This window comes from Pogonomyrmex barbatus, unplaced genomic scaffold, assembly GCF_055798465.1.
Source record: "Pogonomyrmex barbatus isolate J1 unplaced genomic scaffold, ASM5579846v1 scaffold2, whole genome shotgun sequence".
Taxonomy (NCBI): Eukaryota; Metazoa; Arthropoda; class Insecta; order Hymenoptera; family Formicidae; genus Pogonomyrmex; species Pogonomyrmex barbatus.
Window position 1 is genome coordinate 3,541,435 of NW_028297116.1, and position 17,586 is coordinate 3,559,020.

At 36.0% G+C, this 17,586-nt stretch overlaps 1 protein-coding gene across 2 annotated transcripts in view; it reads right to left on the bottom strand.

Moving 5' to 3' along the window:
* Positions 1 to 10,937, bottom strand: part of Nlg3 (Neuroligin 3) — a 128,510-nt gene extending 117,573 nt beyond the window's left edge. Inside the window, exon 1 of one of the 2 annotated variants that reach the window (XM_011631797.3) lies at positions 7,961 to 10,937. In XM_011631797.3, coding sequence (XP_011630099.1) covers positions 7,961 to 8,348 — 388 coding nt within the window. In that variant the 5' untranslated portion in view covers positions 8,349 to 10,937. Of the gene's footprint in view, positions 1 to 6,649; positions 6,816 to 7,960 lie in introns of those variants that run through there. The other variant, XM_089076815.1, reaches the window with a different exon arrangement.
* Between the last annotated feature and the right edge of the window lie 6,649 nt (positions 10,938 to 17,586).

Here is a 17,586-nt window from a genome sequence, read left to right on the forward strand (position 1 = left end):
ATTTTCAATAAGCTCTTTCCAGAATTTCAAATTAAGATTTGATTTTTAACCTTCTTTTTTAAGAAGAGATTTAATCTTCTCTTTAAAATATTAAAGACTTTTTCTCGGTAAATGCGTTTTTCACTCAGAGATTTTAGTGCATTATACATATTTTATTTTTATGCTGTTTTTTTTCTCAAGAGTCTCAGATTTCTAGAAAAGTTGCATATGCTGCCGCGCTGTTATTAACAAGTTCTGAGCAATAAAAATTTAAAGTGAAAAAGAAATACGTAGGAAATGAGAAAAAGCAACTTCTCATAACATCATTAAAAAGTTATAACAAAACATATTATTACATTGTTTTGAAGAGGTTATTACATTGAAATTTAAATTAGAATTCTCCATTTATAAATCATTGTTTGTAAATCAAATAATAAATGTTATAAAATATGAAATACGCATTGAAAATATAATTCTCAATCAAATGTTCATTAAAGAAAATTCTCACAAAATATGAAAAGGTATAAAAGAGTTTTCATATTTGACATTTAAAATTCAGTATCATAGATCCGAGATACCATTTGAATTTCCTGCAAAGCTTGACCTACGATGCTCGCCCTGTCAAGTGCAAAAATGTTAGCAAGGCAAATGCCGTTTCCTAGTCGCAATCGAATGCATTCGGTTAAAGGTTACAGAGTCCGATTGATGGTGCACGGAAGACAAACGAGATAAATGAGACACGTAATTGATTTCACCGATCATTCGCGGCGTAATTAAAAAGCTTCCGATAACGTGGACCGGCCATTGTTACGCAATGAAGCGTGACTCACGCTCGTCAAGCATTGAAGTTATGCAGCGTTACAGTTCGCAACGAAATTACGCCCGCTGACCGTCATAAGTTGCAAAATTTGCATTTAGCTTCGATCTCCAGAGCTGCAAACTGCGCCACGCCATGGATAATCGAATTGCGAATGCCTTTTCATCTCGTTAAACTATCATCGCTTATTTGCGCGAGCCATCTAGTAAATTATTTTGCCGAGGTATTTAGCACTCTTACATCGTTAAATGTGTAAATGGCAACCGTGAAGTATTGATTTTTCAGAAATGGAAAGGTAAAAGTTTAAATCACATTCATCATTTTGAAATAATTATTTTATCCTTTATTTTTTCGCACGATTACGGCTTGCTGAAACGATTCCGCGGCAGCTAAAAAAGATTAAACAAGCTCTCTTCTTAGCAAGCTTTTAAGCCGATATTAAAAATACTGAATAAATACTCGATCTCTCGATTACACGCCGAACTGCGTGTGGCGGTAATCCGATAGACAGGATCGGAAAGAAAAGGAGCTTTAAGATAAGATTGAAAGCCGTAAAGAATGGTTCGCTAGTCGCGCACAGTGACCAGGCTTCTCTCCTGTGCTGTCGGGAAGATTCTCCGTTGTCCAATCATCCAGCGCTGTCTCCTGATGGAGCTGTCAATTGCAGAATTGTAGGCGAATGGCCCGTAATGGCTTTCCTGTAAATGCGAGCTCGGAACTAAAAGCTTACAATCTGTATCGAGAGGATAAATATTCAAATGACGCATAGAGTGCATAGTATTCGAGGTTTAGTAAATTTTGTAATTGAAAAAGAAGCATGTTATATTTTCATTATTTTTTTAATCATTAAAACTCGTTTAACTTTTATTAGTATTTGTAAATTTTTCTACATCATAATAATTAAAAATAATATTAATGAATATTAATGAATAATAATAAAGAAGTATAGCTGTTATTATTATAAAGAAATTTAAGAAATTTTAACTTCAATAAATAAAACTAATAAATCATTGCAATAATTGCAATTTTCTGGCTTGTACATATTGCGAATTGAAATTTCTTGAAAGCGGGATTTGGATATTCCATTGGAAGCACCTTGTAGATGAGAAAGAGAAGACCCTGGCGTACAATTGCATTTAATGGCTCGCGGAGGAGAAGCCGTAGACTTGCGAAGGCCGAGTTAAATGGAGTCGCGAGATTCGAGGCGGAAGTCGCCTCCCAAAGCACTTTGAGTGATGGAGTCTGGGGAGTAACAATGCGAGACGATACCTTAATCTCTCGATAATTCCTCGTTGACGTCCTTCCTTCAACTTTACCGTACGCGCGAGAATTCCTCACGATATTGCTGAATTGTCGCATCGTCAACGTAAGTTTTTGTCACATCAAAAGAATATTTTAGTCTTTGAAGAGATATGCTTAATAGTTCAAGAAACAATTGTTTTTTTGTCTATAAGTAGAAGGAATCGACAAAAATTAAAAATTAGAATAAAAATCTAAAAAAGAATTCAATTATCAAAAATATAATTAAAATTACAACAGTTCATGTAATTAAAAATTTTGGACAAAAATAAACTCTCTCTCTCTCTCCCTCTCTCTCTCTCTCTCTCTCTCTCTCTCTCTCTCTCTCTCTCTCTATTTCTTTCCTTTTCTCTTCTGCTTGCAAATTATCCCAAGCATAGCCATTGCAAAGTTAGCGAAAAATGCATGTACCTGGCGAAAATGAAGGGGTTAATGACACGCTGAGAGCCGACAGAATACAGGCGCTCGGCCTTTACAAACAACTACAATTTTCCCGTGAATTTTCGCTAACGCGCGTGCAAACATGCGGAATCATTCGCTGTGCGCGGAAAGAGCTGTTTCGTGGTTGCGCGAAATTCTGCCCGCCATCTCTCGCCGTTCGTTTTCGTTCCTCACAGTCACGCCCGCTACAAATTCGATTTACTTGCTTCTCTCTCCTCGACGTGGATCCCTTTGAAATTTCATTTCCCGTGTCCTTATCCCGTGACTTTTTATCACATTCAATTTCCCTCTTGATTTTGACGTGAGAGAAATTTAATAATATCGCAAATGTATAATTAAAAATAATAGAATGTGCCATCTATGACAGTTATTGGTGAAAAATTTTATCGTTTTATTGCAGTCTGGAACATTACTTTCCGCTCAATTTTTAATTTTTATTCTTATTTGTCATAAATCTTATTTGCCATAATGTTATAGATGGTCTGTTACAAAACCGCTTATCCTTTTGTTGAGAAATGCAGACAACTTTATGGAACAAAGGGTTGTATATTGTATAGAGGCTTAATGTCTTATATTCAGAACCTTTCTTTAAGGCATGGCAATATGTGGCAACAATTTATAACCGTGATATACAGATGTGCCAGCTAGAGACTGTACTTCGTTTCACGAAGCTCGCGCAGAAGAAGTACCAGAATTAGTTTCAGACGAGGAACCACCTCGATTTCCATTACTAATCCCCGTTAATTTCCATTACTAACCCGGCATAATTAAGTAGTCTACGAGACTTTCCCTTTCCACCGCTTCTCCCGCATGGTCGCGTTGCTTTATAACAACTTTTTAACTTTGAAAACGAAAACGCTGAAACATCTCGCTGATTAATGCATTTTCTCAGAGAAAGTGGCTTCTCAGAGATCTTTATATATTTATATAAAATAAAATTTGTTAAAATCTCAAATTCTTTTTCTACAATCTACAGTATTTGCATTTATCATTATTCTGTGTTTGTTAAACTTTTTGAATTTTCCTGTTGCTGAATTAACGAGATCTTTTACAGTTGATTGAAAGGATTCTGTAATATGCTTAATTATCATATACTTTGTTTTTGTAAACTAAAAGCAAAAATGAATATCAATTAAAACATGGAACAACTTGGAAACGGTTCAATTTTGTGATATCGTGATATTGAAAGTTAATCCTTAAGCATACTTCTTATTATTATTTAGAAACGGAATTCTGATAGCATAATCGTCGGTCTATAGTAATTCCTGAATAGGATGTAATTAAAGTTAATTGCGGTGTCGAAAGTTCGCGTTCGCTCACCGGGAAACCTTTCGAAGCCGGAAATTGTAATTTCAATGAAACTCTGCAACGGCATTCAGGGCAGTAGACTCGGCGATTTGTAATGATTGTTAAATAATAACTGCGAATTTCGATGCAAAGTTGCGACAGGGAAATTCGCGTTTGACGGATCAAGTTTTTGATAGTGTTAGCACACACATTGTGCAGAATTACACGTGGGAATTGATTCGTTAAATCTATACTCCGTGTAATGATCAGCGCGGCGTGAAATTAGCGCGGGATCGTAATTAAATTAATAACTGGATTACGTCGCGTTGATCCTATAATTATCGTTTACACGCGATAAGGTTTAAAAGCCCGCTCCAGGAAATCGATGTAATGTGTTGCGATCCCGCCGGGGAGGCGATCTGTAATTAATATTCAATTACCTTTAACATATTGTGAGATTAGACACCCACTATATCCCTTAATTCTATATTCTCCCTTTTTGGCACAAAAACCAGATTATTTAAATTATAAGAAATTAAATGCAGATTTCATAAAATGATGATTAAATCTTTTTCTTCAACTTTTTACAATTCTGTAACGTTATGATAATAATAATACCTTAATTAATCGTTAATTACATCAATATAATTGATTGTACTATACGTATGTGTGTGTGTGTGTGTGTGTGTGTGTGTGTGTGTATATATACATATATATATATATATATATATATATATATATGTATAGTACAATCAATTATAGTGATATAATTAACGATTAATTAAGATGTTATTAATATCATAACGTTACAGAATATATATTACTTGTTAAATTATTAAACATTTTCAATTAATATTTAGGCCTTCGCAAAATTTATATTCTTATTATATCTGATTATTTAATATTATTAAATCTTTGTTTATGTAAATTTAGGTTTTTATATCATTTTTATATATTATTAAATTTTGTTAAAAAATAAAATTATTAGTTAATATAATAAAATATAAAAAAACTAATATAACAAATATTACACATAACTTTTGAAATAAAAATAAAAAATTGTACTTGTACGTTTTACACAGAAAAATATTAAAAGTCGAATATGCGCATAATATTCCACGTAAATTTGTGTGTATCCAGAACTGCAAACACAGTAAACTATTTTTTACACTTTTTTACCTGCCTCAGAAATTTATTGTCACTGAATCGTGGAAGTGCGGCAACGATAACGTCGCGCGATGCAAAGATCGTTTGATACTTGAACGAGGAAACATACGCGGTAGGCTTTTGCCATCCAATATCGAAATAGAATTTAGTGTAACGGAAAAAGACAGAAAAGGGGATAGAAGAAAGCGATAACACGCGAGAATCGCTCTTCAACCCTCGATAAATCATCTTCCGTCATGTTTAATGCAGCTTTTTCAATTGTCCTCGGGGTCACGTATTCACACCGTAATTCCTTCAGCTACCGATTTACGATCTGAAGGTGCAACCAATATCCATTTCAATGCAACACATAGTATCTATTGTATTATAATCTCATAAACGTAATTGATAGAATAAGGAATAGTAGAATGCCAAGATATTAAAAGATTAATTATATTAATAGAAATCAAATTAACATCGCACAATTATGATTGGTATCTAAAGGTTTGTCTCAATCAATTTTCGATCGTAAATCTGATAACTAGGGAGGATCATAACAAAATCCTTTTTAAAATCTGTGTGTAGAAAATAATGTCACAAGAGTGCAATGGCGCACCAACGAGTGGGATGGAAAGGATTGCACGAATTCCGCGGCTGCAAAGCGATTTATGGGAAACGAACGCAGACTATAAAATAACACTTCCCATTCAAATCGGCAAATTAATGGTCGCTCTCGTGGATTCTTTGTTTGGGCCGCGCGACAATGGCGGCGCTTGTTGAATTATTATTCTGAAATAGTACAAAATTTCAGGAACGCCAATTTTCGCAAATTTTCGTTCATTTCAGACAGATAATTTTCTGATGATGAAGATTCTGATATACAAGGTAGGCAAATTCTACCTTCCTACAGTCCAGAATTGAATTGATGTTATACTTTTGAAGTATCTGGCCCCCCAGAGTAGCAAAGATTGATCGGCTTGCCTAGGCTTCGAAACTATTATCTAGTTTAGATACTTAAGTCCGCGCGGAAAGTTACTCCCCGCGAGCTTTAATCTCTCTAAGCACGAGGTGATTATAAAGTTTCTTATTAAGTTCCCGTGTAGCACCACCACACGCGTACTCGAGCCGCCATTGCAATACACGGGTGAAAAACTTTGCAGTACTTCGGCTATATGTAACTCTCAACAAGGAGAAGAAAATGCGAAAGTGCTCGCCAGTATTAGAACATGTTTCCTACTCTCTCTTGTGAAACGTTATATAGGAAAGAAGGGAGCACATTTACATTTAAATGCTGAAACAGGTTTAAATAATTTAAATATTCTTTATCACAATAAAATTCTCTTTATTCTCTATTTTGTATTTTATTCCACTTTATTTCAATCTGCTTTATAATTGTTTTCATTTTTTTATCATATTTTATTTAATCTTTATTCTATTTTATACAAGTCATTTTACTTTAAATTTTTATCACACAAGTTAAAATTTCAGATTTTAATTCAAATTCACTATATTAATTCTTTCACTATTTCTTCCATCAGAAATCACAGAATACTAATCATATCTTTTATAAAAAGAAATCTATAAACATGCATACATCATGTTGACATTAACATGCTCATCCTACATGCTTCGCTATTTATTCGACATTAAAGAGATTCGTGCGAATTTGATATTCCATACCAGGATTAATGTACTCGCGGAAAATATCGCGAAAGCTTTCGTCGTCGAGGAACGTCGATAAAAGGTAGACGAAGAATCGACGCGGATTTCTTTGGCTACGTCCGTTATGCAGAAGAAACGAGAAAAGACTGCACACAAAGGAGCTCGCCATCTTTGAGCCTCTTTCCGAGGGATCGCAAGATAATTGGCTGCTTTAACGAGATCACATTCACGACGCAGGGATTCGTGCTACGATAAGAAAAGCGTGTATTCTTTCTATGGTGAGGTGACTTCCGTTAGAAAAATGCATGCAGTTATTATGAAATATCGTCAACTATTGAATCGCCATTTGACTATAAAAATGTAAAATTTAATATAAATCTGTAAAGAACATTAAAATGTAACTTTAACTAAAATCTTGAAATCTTCGAAAGTGAAAATTTTCGATATTTTGTGATATCTAAACTTAATTCGTTGTCTTTGCTTTCACATATGTTATAAATATGCTATAAATATGTGTTTTGACATGATGTTTTGTGTAAAAACGGTATTTGTCGCGTGTTATTTAAAATTACAATATCTGTGTATCTGAAAATCTCGAATTATGTTGATTCGTGTGAGAAAATTGTTAATATCCGCCGGAAGCGATGATATTCCGCTTTCATGGTCACAAAGCGTAAACACAACACGACACTGCGCAAAATGGATGTCCGTCGCATATTGCAATTGGCCGGAAGTAGTATTTTACCGATGCGCATTTGCTGAAGGCGAGATGCAAAACTGGATCGGTATACTGCAACTTGACTCAATAGCAAACGCTCTACGTTACTGTTGTGTTGATTACAAGTTTACAGGCAAAATAAAAAGAGATCGTTATATTGCGTACGTTACAATTTGTACAGGTAAATTGGATATCTGGAAAATAAACTACGCCCAATGCGGGATTATCTCTCCATGGATGGACGCGTTTATCGAATCCCTTTCCGCGGAAAATTGTGTACTGATAATAGAACTTTATCCTTCAAATCCTTTTGCGTTTGATTTTTATTCGAACTGAAATGTAATCTACAGCTTGATTACTGAGCTAGATGAGTATCAAAGAGCACCGAGCGCTTCAAAGCAAATGAATCCTAACATGTTCTAATTGTACGGTTTGTTTGATGTTTCATAATAAGCATAAATAAATACAGATATATTTTTCATCAAAACGCATCAAGAAATAAAAATTAATTTTGAATTCAGATTACAACATATGTTATTTCTTATAAATTATAAGTTATTGTAATAACAATTCTGTTGCTTCAACGAGAAAAAGAAAACAGAAGGGCTTACCTTGAACCGGCGCGTAAATGTTGAGGTATAAGCAATCCTCACTCTGGTTCTTGAGGTAGGGCAGCAGCCTCTTGAGATACTCTACCCTGCCCTTGGGCATCTTATCGCTGAGCTCGGGCAGCTTTTGGGGACAAACGGGTCCGAACTTGTCGGCGACCTTCACACCGTGCCAAAGGGCACCACTGACGGGCGGCATGAAGCGTAACGAGCCGATCGGTGGCGAGGCATAGGGTACACCGCGAAATACCTCGACACCTTCGAGATATCGATCGAGGGTAACGATTACGCCCGACAGCTCGCCGTACTTAGTCCTGACGATCCTCGAGCTCAGCTCGGCACCGGCGGTCGCCAGGATCAAGGCGAGCAGCGCCAGGATCGGCGACGTCATCTTTCGCGATCACCGACGTCTTCGGCGTCACCTCCTGCTTCGGCGTCACCTCCGCCGATCACTTTTTTCCCGTTTTTCCGACGCCTCTCATACCGCCCTCCGTGACTTTCGTCTTAACCGCCACCGGAAATGCGAATGTACGTAAACTGATCCATCTCGCGATTTTCAAAAGCTTGTCCACCTCCTGGATACATCAGTCTTCTTCAAAGTAAAAAAAAAAAAAAAAAAAAAACAGTTCGATAGCTGTTAGGCTATTTCGCTTGGCTCAAACAATGTACTTGAGATGATCTTAATCGAAAATAAAATGTTGCTGTTATTTTTCAATAGCTTTTTCGATAGCTCAGCCTAGGAAGATCATGATCTTAATTCTACTTGGTGATTCTAAAACAGACTATTGTCTTGAATGAGATCTTCTTGAGCTCTAATAATGCATATAAAGCACTGATGAAATAGGTTTTTCAATTCTTTTAATACGTTAATCTTGATATATTATAACAATCTTGGATTACATTTTCTTTTAATTTAGGAAAAGAAACGATTGCAAATCACCTTTGACTGTTTATTTTGATACAATTAACTTAAGGAAGACTGCGGATTTATAATGTGGAAAATATCATGAATAAATCTTTTTAAGAAAATTGTAGAGATTGTGTTCGTCTTGTATTAGATATTTTTAGTTATACATTTAATTATGTATTCGGCTAGAAATGTTGAAGAAAAACATTCAAACATTTCGCCGATATGGTGGCAAAGATCAGTATATCTTCTTCTTTATAAATCATCGTTTTAAATTTAATTATCAGCTTCGCATTACAAATTATAAGTTTTAATGGTCTTCGGATTCACTGCTTCGTTTTGTTGTTTTACTGAACGATAGAAATTTTGTACAGGTAGGAAAAATCGTCATAAGTTTACCATTGGACGTCTAGTGAAAACAATTAGTAAACTACTTATTTATACACTGTTGAAGAGGTAACTTTACACTTTTCCGCGATAGACTGCAATGTCCAGAGTGGAACTTCCGGTTAGAAACTGAACAGTCTTCTCGCAGTCTATGAAGGTAATCTCGTTTTTTGACGTTTCTCCGTTTCTCACCCACGTTTATGGATATAAAAGTGGCTCATACATACAAGTTTTATCTTTCACACAAAGACGATCTCGTTTCTAATGGCGTGCTTAATGTATCGAAAGAGATAGAATGCACCGGCTCTAATCACGCTCAAAAGCAAGCCGTCTTTCGAATATTTACCCATTCGTTTCATCTTGGTAAGAAAAAAGAAGAAAAATGATTTTCCAAGATCTCTCACTCAAGATTTCTTTGGACGGATCGAAACTAACAAGAGTCACATCTAACTCTCATCTCGTGATTCATCGAACTAATTTCTCGATCAAATGGAATATTCACTGATGTAATTTTTCAGCAAATAGATTTTCTCTTTTAAAGCTAATTTGCTGAAAAACATCTCCATCTGGATAAAGGAATGGACGTTGCTCCAGTTCTCAATTCTTGAAAAAAGCAAGACGCGACGTGAAACTATTGTGTACCTTAAAAAACTTTAGATTTCCTTTGCAATCGATAGATGAAATTGAAAATCCATTAGTTGCTTCAGCTTATTTGACGTTTAAAGAGATACGCACAAAGACACGCACACCGTTGTTAAATAAAAAAAGCATTCAGACAGCTTTGTGCTTGTTATATTCAAGAAATGCGTCATTCTTATATTCAAGCCTTTCAGTATTTCTTTAGTGGAAAATGCAAATCTTCCAGAGGATGCGACGGTATTTCTGCTGAGTTAACAAAAATGTTCAATTTTCAATTAACCTAGTTAGATTAAAATCGCACTACTGATCAACAGCTAATTTCCCACGGGTTCTAGATAGACACTTGTAGATAGAAACAAATCAGGACTATCTTTGATTACTCCATTAAATTCACACTTTTCCGACTGATCACTGAACGATGATCCCCGCGGTCATCGGCACAACACTATACTACAACAGTCGCGCGCGTTCATCGTTCCCTCATCGTAACTGATCAAGCGCTACGGGATTCCTTTTGCACATAGCTCTGCGAGGGGCTCCACTGCCTCTTCACCACCCTCCCGGCGACCCGCGCCGGCACTCCGTTCGGCGTATTTCTTCAAACTTTGCCGTGTTGGGAAAATCGTTTCCCGATAACGCCGATTTATCGGATGTGCCAAAGTAATTTTAAGTTTTGTCGAATTGCCCCAGTCGGACGTACTCTCTCGCTAGAAGCAACCCCTCAACACAACTATCCCCGAGGTGCACCGAAAAATCTGAGAGAAAGGTGGTAGTGGGATTGGGCCAAGAGCGAAGCGGCCACCCCCGCGTTTCTTCCCTCGTCAGGCTATCCCTAGTCGCAGCAAACTACCACCCTCTCTCGCACTGCACCGTTGACGTCGACCCTGGTCGATGCACCGCGACGAATCTCGCGTGACGTGATCAGGGGTGGGCACGGTATTACCGTGAAAGGGTGAGAGTGCCGTTGGGATGCCGTGGTATGTGACGAAAACCAACCGAACCGATGTAGCCGACACTTCGACCCCCGACAGACTGGCGTCAGGCAACGATGTTCACCATCGGCTGCGCATGCCCCGCGCAAACGCTCCAGACTCGGTACAGGATATGGGCGGAAGTGCATCCCGGCGTGGTCGATACGGCAGGAGGGATCGATCCTTAAAACCGACCGGCGAGAGTTGTTGGTTCGAGTCCGGGATTTTGCGAAAACGTCGTCCAGCCGTATCTCCGGCTTGGTTTCAAGCCGATCTCGTTTGTTTAAACTATCTTTCTTCTTTTTGGGATATCCATCATAATTGACTTCTCTCATACTCGCATTTGAAAAGATTGATATATTTTACGAAAATTATGTGATAACTGTTTCTTTTCTCCATATCGATCATTTTCTTGATTGTTTCTTTACAATTTCTAATTAACTTTCTTATTATAATTTATCAATCATTTTGTACAATTATTGATTTAAATTTAGAATAACATTGCAGTCTATCGATTACTCCGCCAACTTAATTTAAAATTATCTCTTTTGTTTGACTTTTTTTACTTCTTCTCATTATTGGAACTCACTGTCACATTTAACAGATTGTTATATTTATAACTGATTTATTTTTAAAAACATTGTGCTTTTTCTGTTCAGAAGATACAATACCTTCTCATCTGTATAATGGACATATTAATCGTTAATTTTTTCGTTAATTACATCGTTTATATTGTAGCAAATTATTTAAATATTTAATAATTATATATTATATATTTATTTTTAATATTTTAAAAATTATATTTTTAGTGTAATGTTATATATGGTACATTTTAATTAAGTTCAGTAAACACGTTTATAAGCCTCTTTTAATTCCATACATGCATAATATTTAATGTATAAAATGGTCTCGTCAGATTATCATTATCATTTTAACTAAATTATATAGCAAGGCTTATTTATTACATTAACCCATAATTTCTATTACTTTATTAATTATACAACATATATTATCATATTTAATTGGTTACCATAAAATATTTTACTTGCCATGATTATTCAAAGCAACTTTTATGATAATTTAAAAAAATAACGCATATAAATTACTTTGTTAATTTTAAAGTAACTTTGGTCTAGAAATTAATTAACCGCAAAAAATACATGGACCAATGAGTTTGTTAGTTCTGTAAATCTCAACAAATTAGTGATTACTAAATCAACGCAGAATGTAAATGTCAGTCGATAAATAACGACACAATTAATTAGCGGGATTTATTTGACAAGCTCGCTTGTGCGCATAAATCGTGCAATTTTGCAGCTCGCAGCAAGGAATCCACGATGGACATCGGAAAATGCAGGAATGGTGAAATAAAGGAACTTTTTAACGAGAATTTCCGGAAACAGGGCGCAGCTGCGCAAAGAGTTTCTCCTCGCAAAATTTCTCTCCGCTCCTGCATTCAACATCGCCTTCGCACTTTATTGTATAGTTACACTCGTTAACAAACTCTTTTCTAATGCTGAAGCTATACGAATTATCTCGCTACATTATTTCTGGCTTCCGGTAAATCGCGCGGTTGAATGAATCTTTTACAATGTCATTATGGTACAATATTATTCTTTCTTTAGCGCTTTATTTAACTTTTTACATCATTTTATGTATTATTTTTTTACAGCGTTATACATTGCGATTTATATTAAGAAATATAATTTTTTATTTTCCGCCTGAGAAAGATCCAATTTTCCGAAAACTTTCCTATGGTAAAAAATTAGAAGCACAACGTTCTCGCTAGGGCAGATACGAAGAATAATTGGACGGAGAAGTGGCTAAGGATAAGCCTGAGGAGTGGGAGTGGTTAAATATTTGCAAAGTCAACGCGAGGGGAGCTGTGCCACCTCTCGAAGGGGTGGAAATTGGCCGCCTCCGGCCACAAAGACGCCGAGCGGAAATCCGCGCCGAGAACGTCTTCTCGTTTGCGACACGAGGATGCATCTTTCCCAAGACTCGTCCGTGCAAAAGCTCAAGGATGCCAGTTAAAATTACAAGCACGCATTAATCTAAGATTTTAACGATACAAAGACGCTGAAAACTAATCCAACGATATAAAATTGTTTATTAGCAAGGGAATGAAATTTTAGCACTTTTAAGCATTAAGACAGAAGAAGTTTCATTCATTTGCAGCATCAAAAAGATTCCAAAAAAATAATTAATTTTATCTATAAACAATTAATCTTAGAAAGGTATAAAAACATAAAACTTAAACAATGTGTTCAATCAATTAAGAAAGAGAGTTGATTGTCTTGATTGTCTATTTATTAAAGTATAACAGATCATAGTAATTGCGTAGAGGTTGCATGTTTAGATTATTTTGCAAAAATTTCTTTCATAATTTCCTACAATGTCTTTTCAACATTTATTTAGTAAGAAGATTTAAAAAGAGGAATGTCTTTGTCAGAGAAGTTTTTTTTTTGGATCCCGAGGGATGTATTAATCATGAAACATTGGTATCTTGGCATGACAATGGACATCGACGCTCTCGCGACGATGGTGGATATGACCGAGATTTTTCTGCGGTAAAATAAAAAAAAAAGTGAAGCGTGAGAGAGGGGAAAATGACATCTCTTAGCGTAGCGCGGCGTGAGGATCTTTTGGAAAGGACTCGAGACAAGGGTCGGGAAGCCGACAGGGTGTGACGCGAGAAATTCGTGCCCGGACTGCCGAGCATTCAAATCCAAGAAATCGATGCCGCTTTTCGTGGGGCAGAACTGCAAATCCTGGGAGCGTCAGTGACTATGAAAATCGGAACCTGGAAGGACGAGTGTTCCGACCGTGCAATTCCGCTCTCTAGAACGGTATACATAAATTTGGGGATCGGCAGAAGCAAAAGTTTGGAGCTGCAAACTAAACTAGAGTAACCAACATGAACTACAAGATTTATTATCAAATAATAGAATATATAATAATAGAAATAGAATAATAATAGAATATTATTAAATATTCTTGATAACAACGAATTGGAATGGAATTGAATAAATTGATAACCGTAACAGTAAGGCTCAGTTATGAAAGAGAGTTAAATATGATTGATTTGACACTTTGACAATTCTTTTTTATTTAGAATATTTACTATACTTCGGGAATTGGGAAATCAATAAGAATTGTTGACATTTGCCCATAGAAAGAAAAATTTCATTTTGCCGTGCAACGTAATCCGAGGCTGGAGGAATTCGAGGACGGAAGGATACGATATCACGGATACAACTTCAATCCTGGTCGAAATTTCAGGACAAAGAGCGTTTATGCGACCGTTGAAACGAGTGTCGTTATTTTTGCAAAGTTTTATTTGTTCGTTGCAATTTTTAAACAAAATACAAATCGTAAATAACTAAAATAAGTGCCCTATGCAATATTATTCAAAATCGCTGTACTTATTCCGAATACAATTCAAATTTAAAAATATGGTATTATGTATTGCGTCGCATGTTGTAGAATCCAGAGAAAACGCACATTTTATTATTTTGTACTGTTTCCTCACGCGTGAAATTCTTTCATTGGTAAACAAATTGCACAAATTGCACTTTTATGAAATTCCTTCTTTGGAACTTTGTTATAGATTCTGCAAAATTGCATTCTGGAAAATTACATTTTCTACACTTGAAAAATACAGCTGGATATCTGTCTTATTTTACATACAACTTTTAACTTTTTCAGATCGATTTTACATACGTATATATTTAATTTGGTTTGAAAATGCTTTTCTATGCAAAATTTCCTTTGAGAAAAAAATTGTTATACTTACTTCCTATGCATATAGCGGTTATAACTGGCTATAACTATACGCTTATCACTTCTAATAGGCGCGTTTAATGTCCTACGCGAAAAATCGTTAATTTTGCAGCTGCAACTGCTGCGGAACATTTAATTACTCCGCACGCGTCCCACATAAGTTCAACGCTGAAGCGAGGTTGATGACATTAAATTCTATTAAGAGGGCTTCCATTCGTATTTTCCGTGAGCTTAATGCGCATATTCATGACGGTTCATCGCATCGGCGGATATTAAAAGCATTAAAACCGTGCACACAAACGAAAAAGGACTCTGGACTTTTTAACCATTTGACAATTGCATTACTCTTTCAAAATCTTTTACAAATCTTTTACAAATATCACACATTCTGATTTGTCAGATTCACGTTTAGGTAAAAACTTTTAGTTGCAAATTTTAGTTGCAATTAAAACTTTTAATTTTTTAAGTATATCTTGCATATTCTATCTTATATATCTTATATATCTTATATATTTACATATTATATTATATATACGAATATAAATGTTTATAAGATAAAAATATAAGCCAATTAAAAAGATTTGCAAAAGTTTGTGAATTTACATTAATTTAAATTGGTGGTAAGAGTAAAAGTTTAAGTCATCATAATGTAAAACATTTAAACTGTATAAGAAGGCTTAGGAAGAATATTAAATAAAAAATAATAATAGAAAGTTTAATAACAATTAATAACTGGTTCTTTGCTTCTTTCTCTCTCTAGTGTTTCGAGGTTCTATTAAATTCATTAATATTTCAGATAATTTTATTGAACGAACCATCATATATCGTGTATACTGAAAATTTAAATAATTGATAAACTGGCTATATAAAATTATAATTATAAATTCTGACTTCCTGTGTGTTTATATTTTTTAATCGTTACGATACTATTTTAAATTCATGTTCAAACTTTATGTTGAAACTTTAAAATGATGTTCTGCCTCTTTCATCTTTGTTTCACAATGCTTTTAAATACATTAACGCGGCTGATAATAGCGTAGTTTATACTAATTTTACTTTATTTATATAATTAAACGTATAATTTTATTCCCACATTTCTGCAAATGATTTTTCCCAGTCAGCCATCCGTGAGAAAATGAACACTGCACATGCAAATGCACATCCGGTGCATCTAGGGCGATTAAATTCACAGTGTTAATATTTGCAGTTACTTTTTATACAAAAGCAACACCGGACTTTTCGATATTGAATCACGATTGATACGCACCGATTGGCAGCAAACCGAGCAAGCAAGTCAACCGATGCCGAATGGTCGAATTTCGATCCATCGATTCACTGCCACTTCGAAGAAGATGCGTGCGTGCATTTTACATATGTCTGCACATGCCGACACGTGCGTGCCACTCGCACAGCTCCGACTCCATTTAATTACTGGCTCGAGCGAGCTTTCACGGCCGTTAAAGGAAATTAATTGCCCCAGCAACGTCCGGTGCTTCCGGTTTCGACAGCGTACATGATGGATCAAGCAGGACGCCAGGTGGAAAAAAATCCCGGCAAGGAAAAAAATTCTTTGGTTCATACTAATGTTATGATTTTTTACTACGTACTGTAATGTATACAGTTTACACTTTGATATTTTTATATGCTTTTGTGGAAAGAGCAGATCGTTCTAATAATGTACAAAAAATATCAAGACATAATAGAAAGTGTTGTTCCCGAGGATATTTTCCCAGCGCCCATTTCAGATTTTTACCGTTTTGAAGGCATTATTATCATCCAATGTCATCCAATTTACTTTTATTATTGCGGATCTAATTTTATATCTGCTTTTCGTTCGACGAAGCTCCCGCTATTCGCTATCTTTGATCTATCCTTGCCTCGTATTTATCGGACTTCCTCCGAGAGCGGTTGCGAGATTTCCTTCCTCTCGATCTCCCTCGCCAAGTTGTCTGCTGCTACGCTCCTCTTCGAGTTACCGTAAATTGTTCTACTTAGCTAAGGCGAGTAGTGACCCTCCCAGCGAAGTTTAATTAGCTTTTAAATCCCTGCCGCTCATTATGCCCTCCTTTTTCTCCTCCAAATTGAAGGGACGGGCTTCTTCTCCTATCGGCCAACTTCTCGCGCAAGTAATCGCGCGGAAAGGAAAAAGGAAGCGCGCCTTTTCAACAAGAAATACAACCGGGTAAAGAATTTCACCGAACGACACCGAGAAGCGATCGGCGTCGCTTCGATTTAATTGGCCAACGATACTTTTACTCACTCGATGCCCGAATACAAGTGCAGACAGCGCTTGATATCATTGCTGTCTGTGATAATTAAACAAGAACTTCACCTCACTATCAAAGAAATGAAGATTGATACCGATGATAATTGATTTTTAGATTCTCGTATTTCTACGTTCACGGATCTTCGAATCTTTTAATTCCGTTATGCTAAGATTTCTGATTTTTTAAATTTTTTCCCAAAATTCCTAATTTCTGTTTCAGTTTTTTTTTTCTCGCGAGAAAAATTTATAGGAAATTGTAGACGTTCCACTTTTTAGTTTTTTGCTCAATTTTTTTTATCTTCCGTACATTAATAGCTATTTAATAGTAAGATAAATTATGTAATCTCCGAGAAATAATCGGTATTGAGTTTGCCGAGATTGTTGGTGGCGTTTAACATGAGAAAAAGACATTCTTGCAGGGCTTTCGCTAGTCATTTCCGGCGACACGTAGCGCGCCCTTAGCGTCCACCTTCTGATTTATCACAACGCAGGAGACCACCCGCGAGGTAGGCAGCCGTGTCGGGAGGTTCCTCTATACGTGGCGATGATAAATCTCGGGCACTCTCGGCTACAGGCGCCGCCGCTAAATCTGCGCGAATCACGCAGCGTGCGGCCGGTATCGCTGTAATAAATCGTGCTTCGATCTCAAAACCGTCTTGTAATACACGTACCGCGC